This window comes from Callospermophilus lateralis, chromosome 1 (genome assembly GCF_048772815.1).
Source record: "Callospermophilus lateralis isolate mCalLat2 chromosome 1, mCalLat2.hap1, whole genome shotgun sequence".
Lineage (NCBI taxonomy): Eukaryota > Metazoa > Chordata > Mammalia > Rodentia > Sciuridae > Callospermophilus > Callospermophilus lateralis.
In genome coordinates this window covers 3641223-3653505 of record NC_135305.1, presented here as the reverse complement: position 1 = coordinate 3653505, position 12283 = coordinate 3641223, and the positions used below count along the sequence as shown (strand labels likewise).

The 12283-nt window shown below is 56.8% G+C and overlaps 1 protein-coding gene across 1 annotated transcript in view; it reads left to right on the top strand.

Annotated features, from left to right (window-relative positions):
• Dpp6 (dipeptidyl peptidase like 6) overlaps positions 1-12283 on the top strand; it is a 618489-nt gene that overhangs the window by 593700 nt on the left and 12506 nt on the right. Inside the window, exons 18-20 of the mRNA XM_076831376.2 lie at positions 855-953; positions 3608-3677; positions 11663-11857. Of these exons, the coding sequence (XP_076687491.2) occupies positions 855-953; positions 3608-3677; positions 11663-11857 (364 nt within the window). The remainder of the gene's footprint in view (positions 1-854; positions 954-3607; positions 3678-11662; positions 11858-12283) is intronic.

Below are 12283 nucleotides of genomic sequence, written 5' to 3'. Positions count from 1 at the left end.
CAGGAAGCCGTCTGCGAGCCCGGTGAACATTTGCTTTGCTTAGTGTTGTTGGAGTTAGGCGTGGAGCAGGGGTCGACCATCCGGCCTCAGCTTCCTTGACTCTTGCCACTCGACGGTCTCAACACCAGGCGCCCCTGAGGACCTTGGGCTTTCTGGACACCAGGAGGATCTCTCAGTGTGTTTGGTGTCCCACTGCAAGGCGTTGCCTATGGAGCGTTATTGTCCTTGTGTACAGTCATCCAATCTAGGGTCTCAAAGTCCAGATAGCTTTTTTTAATCTTTATTTTGTTTTTATATGGTGCTGAGAATCGAACCCAGTGCCTCATGCATGCCAGGCGAGTGCGCTACCACTTGAGCCACAACCCCAGCCCCCAGATAGCTTTGTACTTAAGAAATCTGAAGTGATTTTGCAGGGAGAAAATATAATGAAGACCACATTTCAGTGTCCACTGTCTTTCTTTCCCCGGCTACTTGGGCTACTGGGTTTCAACCATCTGTCCTAATAGATACATAATGCCCATTTTCCAAAAGCTAACAGTCCTGAGATGAGTCAGACCAACTCTGCATGAGTAACAAATGCTCTGAGCACAGAATTCCAGGGGTGGAGGCAGCCTGCACAGTGGAGGGACCTGGCATCTGCCTAAGCTCCTGACTTCGGACCGAACTTCCGGCCCTGGCACTTGAGCAAGCTATTTAATGTCTCTCTTTCTTGGTCCATCCCATAGAAATAATAACTGTCACTCCAGCACTGGCTAGGGAGCAGGGGGACGAGGAGAGAGCCCATGTGCACACAGGTGTGCAGGCATGCGGTGGAGGTCACCTGTCCCATTGCATGGTTGCCTTCTCTCTTGCAGAACTCTTTGACCTGGAAACGAATGAGCATGTACAGAAGGCCATCAGTGACCGGCAGATGCCCAAAATCGAATACAGGAAGATCGAGATTGATGATTATAGTAAGTGCTCCTCTTTTCCCCTTTAAAAAGGAGAGCCGGGGGGCTGCTGTAGAACCACCCACAGTAGCAGTTGCTGCTGAGCCCAGGAACCCAGGAGCCATGCCTCGCCACCCACCCCACCCTCAGCTCACCATGTCCATGCCAAGGTGCTCACTGTGGTGACCAGCCCAAAACCAGGCAGAGCACACGACTCCTCTCCTTGGGAGCCAGAAGTTGAGGTGAAAACTCCAATGCTGCCTTGGCAGGTCTCCCAGGAAATAGCCTCCTCTGGAAGTCCCGCCTCCAGCTGTCTGAGGTCTTTGTGACCTTGGCCTCTTGCCTCTGGGGTCGACAGTGGGTTGACAAGGGGCTTCCCTGCCTCTAGAGGAATATAGATGAGAGGTTGGGAGGGGGGTACTGCCTGAGGAGCCCCTGTCACCTGCCCATTGAGGACATTATCAGGAGCACTTCTCTGCACAAGGCACAGGGACCCCAGCGGAGGCTGGATGAGCCTGCAGCCCAAGGGGAGGCAAAGTTCTCATAGTGTCCTCTCACTGCATGCAGCTGGCTCCCAAATCAACCCACCAACCTTGAAGAACCCAGTGTCAACTGCCCACTCCAAGCCTCCCTGTCTCCCCGGACTCTTCCCTCCCGGCCTCCGACGCCAGCACCCTGTGGCTTGTTGGGTGTGCTCAGTAACTTAGACCTCAAACCTGCAGGTTGCCTTCAAGTCCTTCCCTCAGCTCCCACTTTCCCAGCGTCTCTGAGTTGTCCCTAGGCCTCCCCTTTGGGCCAACGGTGACGGACAGCCACTGTCAGAGCAAAGCCTGGAGAGGAAGAGCAGGTGACGGGCTCCTCAGAGGGTGTTGGGCTGTGCTGAGGGGCAGGGAGGAGGTGCAGGCACCTGGCCTCATAGCAGGTGCTCTGGGTCCACCCCTGTCCCATTTAGTAGGTAGGACAGCAGCTTGTGACCTGGCTCGGGGGACCCTGAAATGCGAGCAGATACCCTTGTGCTCCATGACCTAGAGAAGACCCAGCTACCTGGCAGAATGTGCCTCCCAGGGCAGGGACCAAGGCCCACCCAGGGAAGCAATCAGATGGACCACGCTGCCCGCTACAGTTTACCGTGGGGAGCAGGAAGCAAAGGCCTTGCCTGTTCAGAGGAGGTGTGAGAAAGGACCCCGATGGTCATAGGACGACTCTCCGGGACATCAGACTGAATGGCCCCTGCAGGGGGTGTTAAGTTGTATAAGAAGCTTGGAGTGCCACTCAGAGGGGTGCCACTTCAGGGGGAAGGAATGCAGTGTGAGGGGGCTGCAGGGTGGGGCCCGCCTGGCCAAGCCACCCCACAGTGCATCCCCAGCTCACTCAGCCAAACACCCGGGGCCTCTGTGTCCCAGTCACAGCTCACAGTGTGAGCAAGGTCTATTGAGATCACCTATACGTGGCTGGAAGGCATGTGGGCCACTGTCCTGCAGGAAGCTACGCCCACCTTCCAGAGTCCAACAAGTCTGTAAGTGTGATGTGCTGCAAGTCCCCTGCCACCGCAGAATCCAGAGTTACCCCTCAAAATGCCCCTCTGTGACCGCTCTGAGGAAGGACCTGAGAGAAAGGCCCTCAAGGACAGAGAATTGAACACAGGAACACCGTGAGCAGAGGCTGGATCGATCAGCTGTGGCCAACAAATGTGTCTATGCTGTGGGGTATCGTGCCCACTGTGTGGGCTCCCAGCCCCGTGTCCCTGCCTCGCAGCCTAGCTCTCTCCCCTCCACTGCTGTCCCCACATTTCCAGTCCTGATGCCTGGGGAACCCGCGTCACCCTCCTCTAAAGAAGTGCAGAGCCGGCCTTGAGGAGCCAATGCCAGCTCCCGCCTGCTGCCAGCACCCCGGCACAGCTTTACTTGAAAGTGGGCACCAGTGCAGGGAGGGGGCACAGCTGGGTGTTCGGGGACTGACGCTGCCCCTTAGGGGCAAGCACGTCCTCGGTGCTGGCCCTCCTGGCCTCTGTTTTGTGCTCCACTTCTGCTGGAGCCCAGGCGCCTTGGGAAGCCAGGCAGGCTGCAGGAAAGACTCCCCTAAGGAGCCCAGCTAACTCTTCCCCCAGGTATGCCCGCAGGTGCTGGGTGGCAGACAGCAGCCCACACCACCTTCTAGGGACATGTAAATAACAAAGTCAGTGCCTGCCTCTCTGCCAGTCTCTGAATCACTGATCCAATTTGCAAGCCATTAACATTCAGCCAGGATCAGTAATGAGAAGCTGTGTCAGAGCCAGGCTGCCCAGGCCCGGGTGTGCCTGGTTAGTAATTGTATTGAAAAGCCACTAATTCCAATTTAATTGCTGTGCCTTTGGTAATCTGGGTTGTAGTTAATGTCAACAAACAAATTCTAACTTGGGCAAGGAGGCTTGTTGGGGAGAGGTGGACAGAGGAAACCAGTGGGCCAGTTTGTTGAAGCTCTGTTCTCACCCCCCACACACTGCCGAGGACCAAACCCATTGACCACGGTGGCTGCAGGACCAGCTCTTTTCCCAGGGTCCTCTTCCTCTGGCTCCAGCAGACAGACCTGCCCAGCATGAACCTGAAGACAGGGACTGACAAAGCCCCCAAGGGCTGTGTCCCTCTTCCCCACCTCAGCCCCCCTCCCCCTGACCACCTCTGTGTTCCATTTCTCCACAGACTTGCCAATGCAGATCCTAAAGCCAGCGACCTTCACGGACACGGCGCACTACCCCTTGCTCCTGGTGGTGTGAGTACAGCTGCCTCTTTCCTTTTGTGTTGGGGCTCAAGGCACCAGGAGAGGTGAACACTGAGCCTGGGGACAGATGAGCAGGGGAGACTAGTGTGCAAGCACAGCACCCAGCCAGTTAAGACAGCCAGCAAAGGCCAGGTTCCTCCCAGAGCTCCCAGAGACCCCCAGAGATTGCAGGAGGGTAGAGGCCCCTCCCCAGGCTACACCAAGGCAGACTGCCTCAAAAACAGCAAATGCTTAGTCACACACCAGGGATTATCTGATTGGCCAGTATCATGTTGAGCAATAGCAAAGATAGCTCATGGAGGGCACAAGGGACCTTTCCTGAAGATAGTTCATGGAAGACAGGATGGAACATTCCTGAAGATAGCTCATGGAGGGCAGGAGGGACCCTTCCAGAAGATAGCTCATGGAGGGCAAGAGGGGACATTCCTGAAGATAGGTCATGGAGGGCAGGAGGGTACCTTCCAGAAGATAACTCATGGAGGGCAGGAGGGGACCTTCCTGAAGATAGCTCATGGGGGGCAGGAGGGGACCTTCCTGAAGATAGCTCATGGGGGACAGGAGGGGCCCTTCCTGAAGATAGCTCATGGGGGACAGGAGGGGCCCTTCCTGAAGATAGCTCATGGAGGACAGGAGGGGCCCTTCCTGAAGATAGCTCATGGAGGGGAGGAGGGGACATTCCTGAAGAAAGCTCATGGAGGGCAGGAGGGGACCTTCCTGAAGATAGCTGATGGAGGGCAGGAGGGGACCTTCCTGAAGATAGCTCATGGAGGGCAGGAGGGGCCCTTCCTGAAGATAGCTCATGGAGGGGAGGAGGGGACATTCCTGAAGATAGCTCATGGGGGACAGGATGGGCCCTTCCTGAAGATAGCTGATGGAGGGCAGGAGGGGACCTTCCTGAAGATAGCTCATGGAGGGCAGGAGGGGACCTTCCTGAAGATAGCTCATGGAGGGCAGGAGGGGCCCTTCCTGAAGATAGCTCATGGAGGGCAGGAGGGGCTCTTCCTGAAGATAGCTCATGGAGGACAGGAGGGGCCCTTCCTGAAGATAGCTCATGGAGGACAGGAGGGACCCTTCCAGAAGATAGCTCATGGAGGGCAGGAGGGGCCCTTCCAGAAGATAGCTCATGGAGGGCAGGGGGGGCCCTTCCAGAAGATAGCTCATGGAGGGCAGGGGGGACCTTCCAGAAGATAGCTCATGGAGGGCAGGAGGGGCCCTTCCAGAAGATAGCTCATGGAGGGCAGGAGGGGATCTTCCTGAAGATAGCTCATGGAGGACAGGAGGGGACCTTCCTGAAGATAGCTCATGGAGGGCAGGAGGGGATCTTCCTGAAGATAGCTCATGGAGGGCAGGAGGGACCCTTCCTGAAGATAGCTCATGGAGGGCAGGAGGGACCCTTCCTGAAGATAGCTCATGGAGGACAGGAAGGGACCTTCCTGAAGATAGCTGATGGGGGGCAGGAGGGGCCCTTCCTGAAGATAGCTCATGGAGGGCAGGAGGGGACATTCCTGAAGATAGCTCATGGAGGACAGGAGGGGACCTTCCTGAAGATAGCTCATGGAGGACAGGAGGGGACCTTCCTGAAGATAGCTCATGGAGGGCGGAGGGGCCCTCCTGAAGATAGCTCATGGGGGACAGGAGGGGCCCTCCTGAAGATAGCTCATGGGGGGCAGGAGGGGCCCTCCTGAAGATAGCTCATGGGGGGCAGGAGGGGACCTTCCTGAAGATAGCTCATGGAGGGCAGGAGGGGACCTTCCTGAAGATAGCTCATGGAGGACAGGAGGGGACCTTCCTGAAGATAGCTCATGGAGGACAGGAGGGAACCTTCCTGAAGATAGTTCATGGAGGGCAGGAGGGGCCCTCCTGAAGATAGCTCATGGAGGGCAGGAGGGGACCTTCCTGAAGATAGCTCATGGAGGGCAGGAGGGGACCTTCCTGAAGATAGCTCATGGAGGGCAGGAGGGGCCCTCCTGAAGATAGCTCATGGAGGGCAGGATGGCACCTTCCTGAAGATAGCTCATGGAGGGCAGGAGGGGACCTTCCTGAAGATACCTCATGGAGGGCAGGAGGGGCCCTCCTGAAGATAGCTCATGGAGGGCAGGATGGCACCTTCCTGAAGATAGCTCATGGAGGGCAGGAGGGGACCTTCCTGAAGATAGCTCATGGAGGGCAGGAGGGGCCCTCCTGAAGATAGCTCATGGAGGGCAGGATGGCACCTTCCTGAAGATAACTCATGGAGGGCAGGAGGGGCCCTCCTGAAGATAGCTCATGGAGGGCAGGAGGGGACCTTCCTGAAGATAGCTCATGGAGGGCAAGAGAGAACCTTCCTGAAGATAGCTCATGGAGGGCAGGAGGGGACCTTCCTGAAGATAGCTCATGGAGGGCAGGAGGGGCCCTTCCTGAAGATAGTTCATGGAGGACAGGTGGAGCCCTTCCTGAAGATAGCTCATGGGGGGCAGGAGGGGACCTTCCTGAAGATAGCTCATGGAGGGCAGGAGGGGAACTTCCTGAAGATAGCTCATGGAGGGCAGGAGGGGCCCTTCCTGAAGATAGCTCATGGAGGACAGGTGGAGCCCTTCCTGAAGATAGCTGATGGGGGGCAGGAGGGGCCCTTCCTGAAGATAGCTCATGGAGGGCAGGAGGGGACATTCCTGAAGATAGCTCATGGAGGACAGGAGGGGACCTTCCTGAAGATAGCTCATGGAGGACAGGAGGGGACCTTCCTGAAGATAGCTCATGGAGGGCGGAGGGGCCCTCCTGAAGATAGCTCATGGGGGACAGGAGGGGCCCTCCTGAAGATAGCTCATGGGGGGCAGGAGGGGCCCTCCTGAAGATAGCTCATGGGGGGCAGGAGGGGACCTTCCTGAAGATAGCTCATGGAGGGCAGGAGGGGACCTTCCTGAAGATAGCTCATGGAGGACAGGAGGGGACCTTCCTGAAGATAGCTCATGGAGGACAGGAGGGAACCTTCCTGAAGATAGTTCATGGAGGGCAGGAGGGGCCCTCCTGAAGATAGCTCATGGAGGGCAGGAGGGGACCTTCCTGAAGATAGCTCATGGAGGGCAGGAGGGGACCTTCCTGAAGATAGCTCATGGAGGGCAGGAGGGGCCCTCCTGAAGATAGCTCATGGAGGGCAGGATGGCACCTTCCTGAAGATAGCTCATGGAGGGCAGGAGGGGACCTTCCTGAAGATACCTCATGGAGGGCAGGAGGGGCCCTCCTGAAGATAGCTCATGGAGGGCAGGATGGCACCTTCCTGAAGATAGCTCATGGAGGGCAGGAGGGGACCTTCCTGAAGATAGCTCATGGAGGGCAGGAGGGGCCCTCCTGAAGATAGCTCATGGAGGGCAGGATGGCACCTTCCTGAAGATAACTCATGGAGGGCAGGAGGGGCCCTCCTGAAGATAGCTCATGGAGGGCAGGAGGGGACCTTCCTGAAGATAGCTCATGGAGGGCAAGAGAGAACCTTCCTGAAGATAGCTCATGGAGGGCAGGAGGGGACCTTCCTGAAGATAGCTCATGGAGGGCAGGAGGGGCCCTTCCTGAAGATAGTTCATGGAGGACAGGTGGAGCCCTTCCTGAAGATAGCTCATGGGGGGCAGGAGGGGACCTTCCTGAAGATAGCTCATGGAGGGCAGGAGGGGAACTTCCTGAAGATAGCTCATGGAGGGCAGGAGGGGCCCTTCCTGAAGATAGCTCATGGAGGACAGGTGGAGCCCTTCCTGAAGATAGCTCATGGGGGGCAGGAGGGGACCTTCCTGAAGATAGCTCATGGAGGGCAGGAGGGGCCCTCCTGAAGATAGCTCATGGAGGACAGGAGGGGACCTTCCTGAAGATAGCTCATGGAGGACAGGAGGGGCCCTTCCTGAAGATAGCTCATGGAGGGCAGGAGGGGCCCTCCTGAAGATAGCTCATGGAGGGCAGGAGGGGCCCTCCTGAAGATAGCTCATGGAGGGCAGGAGGGGCCCTTCCTGAAGATAGCTCATGGAGGGCAGGAGGGGACCTTCCTGAAGATAGCTCATGGAGGGCAGGAGGGGACCTTCCTGAAGATAGCTCATGGAGGGCAGGAGGGGCCCTCCTGAAGATAGCTCATGGAGGGCAGGATGGCACCTTCCTGAAGATAGCTCATGGAGGGCAGGAGGGGCCCTTCCTGAAGATATCTCATGGAGGACAGGAGGGGCCCTTCCTGAAGATAGCTCATGGAGGGCGGAGGGGCCCTCCTGAAAATAGCTCATGAAGGGCAGGAGGGGACCTTCCTGAAGATAGCTCATGGAGGGCAGGAGGGGCCCTTCCTGAAGATAGCTCATGGAGGGCAGGAGGGGCCCTTCCTGAAGATAGCTCATGGAGGGCAGGAGGGGCCCTTCCTGAAGTTAGCTCATGGAGGGCAGGAGGGGACCTTCCTGAAGATAGCTCATGGAGGGCAGGAGGGGACCTTCCTGAAGATCGCTCATGGGGGACAGGAGGGAACCTTCCTGAAGATAGCTCATGGAGGGCAGGAGGGACCTTCCTGAAGATAGCTCATGGAGGGCAGGAGGGGACCTTCCTGAAGATAGCTCATGGAGGGCAGGAGGGGACCTTCCTGAAGATAGCTCATGGAGGGCAGGAGGGACCTTCCTGAAGATAGCTCATGGAGGGCAGGAGGGGACCTTCCTCAAGATAGCTCATGGAGGGCAGGAGGGGACCTTCCTGAAGTTAGCTCATGAAGGACAGGTGGAGCCCTTCCTGAAGATAGCTCATGGAGGGCAGGAGGGGCCCTTCCTGAAGATAGCTCATGGAGGGCAGGAGGGGACCTTCCTGAAGATAGCTCATGGAGGGCAGTAGGGGACCTTCCTGAAGATAGCTCATGGAGGGCAGGAGGGGACCTTCCTGAAGATAGCTCATGGAGGGCAGGAGGGGCCCTCCTGAAGATAGCTCATGGAGGGCAGGAGGGGACCTTCCTGAATATCGCTCATGGAGGGCAGGATGGCACCTTCCTGAAGATAGATTATGGAGGGCAAGAGGGCCTCTTCCTGAAGATAGCTCATGGGGGACAGGAGGGGCCCTCCTGAAGATAGCTCATGGAGGGCAGTAGGGGACCTTCCTGAAGATAGCTCTTGGAGGGCAGTAGTGGCCCTTCCTGAAGATAGTTCATGGAGGGCAGGAGGGGACCTTCCTGAAGATAGCTCATGGAGGGCAGGAGGGACCCTTCCTGAAGATAGCTCATGGAGGGCAGGAGGGGCCCTTCCTGAAGATAGCTCATGGAGGGCAGGAGGGGACCTTCCTGAAGATAGCTCATGGAGGGCAGGAGGGGCTCTTCCTGAAGATAGCTCATGGAGGGCAGGAGGGGACCTTCCTGAAGATAGCTCATGGAGGGCAGGAGGGGACCTTCCTGAAGATAGCTCATGGAGGGCAGGAGGGGCTCTTCCTGAAGATAGCTCATGGAGGGCAGGATGGAGACTCCTGACAATAGCTCATGGAGGTCAGGAAAGCCTTCTTTGAAGAGAGCTTATGGAGGGCAGAATGGAGCCTTCCTGAAGATAGCTCATGGAGGACAGGGTGGCACCTTCTGAGTGTAACTCATGGAGACAGGATGGCACCTTCACAAGATAGCTCTTGGAGGGAAGGATGGAGCCTTCCTGGAGAAAGCTCATGGAGGGCAGGAGAGGAACTTTGTGAAGATAGCTCATGGGAGACAGGAGCAGCCCTTCCTGAAGATACCTCATGGAGGGCAGGATGGCACCTTCCTGAAGATAGGTCATGGAGGACAGGAGGGGACCTTTCTGAAGATACCTCATGGTGGGCAGGAGTTACCTTTCTGATAATAGCTAATGGAGGGCAGGAGGGGCTCTTCCTGTAGATAGCTCATGGAGCCATGATGGAGCCTTCCTGAAGATAGCTCATGGAAGACAGGGTGGCACCTTCCTGAAGATAGCTCATGGAGGGCAGGAGGGGCTCTTTGTGAGGATAGCTCATGGAGGGCAGGAGGGGACCTTCCTGAAGATAGCTCATGGGGGGCAGGAGGCACCTTACAGAAGATAGATTATGAAGGGCAGGAGGGCACATCCTGAAGATATCTCATGGAGGGTAAGAGGGGCCCTCCTGGAGATAGCTCATGGGGGGCAGTTGGCGACCTTCCTGAAGATAGCTCATGGAGGGAAGGAGGGGACCTTCCTGAAGACAGCTCATGGAGGGCAGGAGGGGCCCTTCCTGAAGATAGCTCATGGAGGACAGGAGAAGACCTTCCTAACGATAGGTCATGGAGGGCCGGGGGAGACCTTCCTGAAGATAGCTCATGGAGGGCTGGAGGTGCCCTTCCTGAAGACAGCCCATGGGGGGCAGGATGGCACCTTCCTGAAGATACCTTATGGAGGACAGGAGGGCCCCTTCCAGGTTAGGCTGTCCCTGAGCATGGACGGGGGAGGCCTAAGCCTTGAACCCTGCCTGCTACTTGCATTCTGATAGCTGGACCAGTTCGCATCTCACTGCCAGGAGCCAAGCATCATCCATAGATGGCCCTGAATGTGTAGTTTTCCTTCAGCTGGCCAGCAGACCGTTGTTTTAGACACCAAGATCCTTTCACATGCTCTGTAAGCACCTCAGAAGTGGCTGGGTCTGCCTGGGGCTCTTTGCAGGCTGGGTTCCTATCCTTGGTGTGCATGTTAACAGGGCCCCTTCGCTAACAGCAAGGTGGATGTGTTACCTGCACTCCCACTAGAAGCTCTGGGATTGTTGCAGGGGACAGATGAGGCATGACACCAAATAGGATCTAGAAGCAGGTGTATTTGGCTGTAGCCAGGTTCAGAGGGGAAAACTTTTGCTGTGATCAATCAATCCCCCTGAACCCCGAGTTCAGGCAGTTTCAGAAGTTTATACCCTGCCTGTGAGGGGAGGGGCTCAGAAGTTCCCAGTCTGCAGGAGTTCACATAAAGCAGCTTTTTGTTTTCACTGTTCTGGGCAAGTTAACCCTTCAAGGACAACACCTGAGAAGGGGAGAGCTTCTCTCCCCTTTCTTTCCTCCCTCTGCCAGCTGTTAGCTTATCTTAGAAATGTAGAGGTCTCTGTGAAGCCCAGCTCTAGGCCAGAGGCCTTGTTAAAGGATCTGTCTTTTTTAAATCACACTTTGCATTTGTAAACACACTGCTACAAACCACTAAACTGGATAAATTTTTGTGAAAAACTAGTAAAGGGGCGTCCAGCACCTGGGGTGCTGATGTCTTTCAGGCCAAGTAAGGTAGAGCGACAGGAAATAGGAAGTTTAACTAATTGAACTCTTTTGTAGAGATTCTTGTGCGGATAGTGCTAAGGTCAGTTATGGTGAAGATTCTGGAGAAGCTTAATTAAGATTTTCTGTGGAGGAGACGGTGCCACTACAGAAGGACACCAGGGTCTAACACTGCCCTTGTCCATTTCCCACCTGTCCTTCCCAGACCCAGGGAGCAGGAGGAGCCGTGGAGCTCTCTTGCCTCTGGAGGCTGAGAAGGGTGAGTCCCAGCAGGGGCCTGCGCTGGGTGGCTGTAGGGAGCATAGGACATTGCCCACCTGGTGGACACCTGATGGAGCTCCAGGGCTTAGCCCCTAAGTTACACAAAGGCTTTGTTATGAGTATAACATACAGACGCCTGAACTGTGGTACAGACGCCAACCTGAACTCACATCCCTTCATGTTTGGACTGGTTTAACACAGTTTCACCAACAACACACACACGCACACACACACAGTCACACACACACACACAAAACGCATGCACACTGCACATGTACCTACACACACCCCCACCACCCACACACCACCTGCACAGAAACCATACACACCCACACACACACCTCTACGCACACCCATGCACACTCCACCCATGTGTGTGGACAGTTCAGCTCGCCCACGCTGGCAGTGAACCTGGGATAAGGGGTCAGCGTGTGGGTCAAGGGCAGGCTCCTTTAGGAAAGAACCTGCAGACACGCCGGCCCACCCTGTAGCACGCTGAGCTGTGCCTGTCTTCCAGGGACGGCACTCCCGGGAGCCAGAGTGTGGCCGAGAAGTTTGAGGTGTCTTGGGAGACGGTGATGGTGAGCAGCCATGGGGCGGTGGTGGTCAAATGTGACGGCCGAGGCAGCGGCTTCCAAGGCACCAAGCTCCTGCATGAAGTGAGGAGGCGGCTGGGCGCCCTGGAGGAGAAGGACCAAATGGAGGCCGTGAGGTGAGCCCCTGCCGCGGGACGAGGGGCGCGTTCTTCAGCGGGGCTGTGCCCAGGGCCATGGGATGGGCGCTTGTGGTCAGTGCTCGCATCCTGCCTGCTGCCCGCTCTCACTTAGAAAGCTCTGTGCACAAGTCCAGAGCAGGCCCCAGGAGACCTTCCTGTGGTGTCCCCACAGCTGTGAGGCCCCCGGGTTGAGTGGTCACCACACGTGCTGGAGGCAGAGACCGGCAGTGAGGCTGCCGTGCTTCTCCGTGTGGCCAGTGTTGCCCGTGCCCACACACGTCTTTGCCGTTCGTCACTAGGGAAGAGAAGGTAGGGCAGGAAGGACAGAAAGAGAATCCGAGTGGGGTCGTGCCGAGGGTCACCCTCATTACGGAGGAGACAGCCCCGGGCAGGTGCAGGTGGGGGGTCAGAAACGTCCTCCTC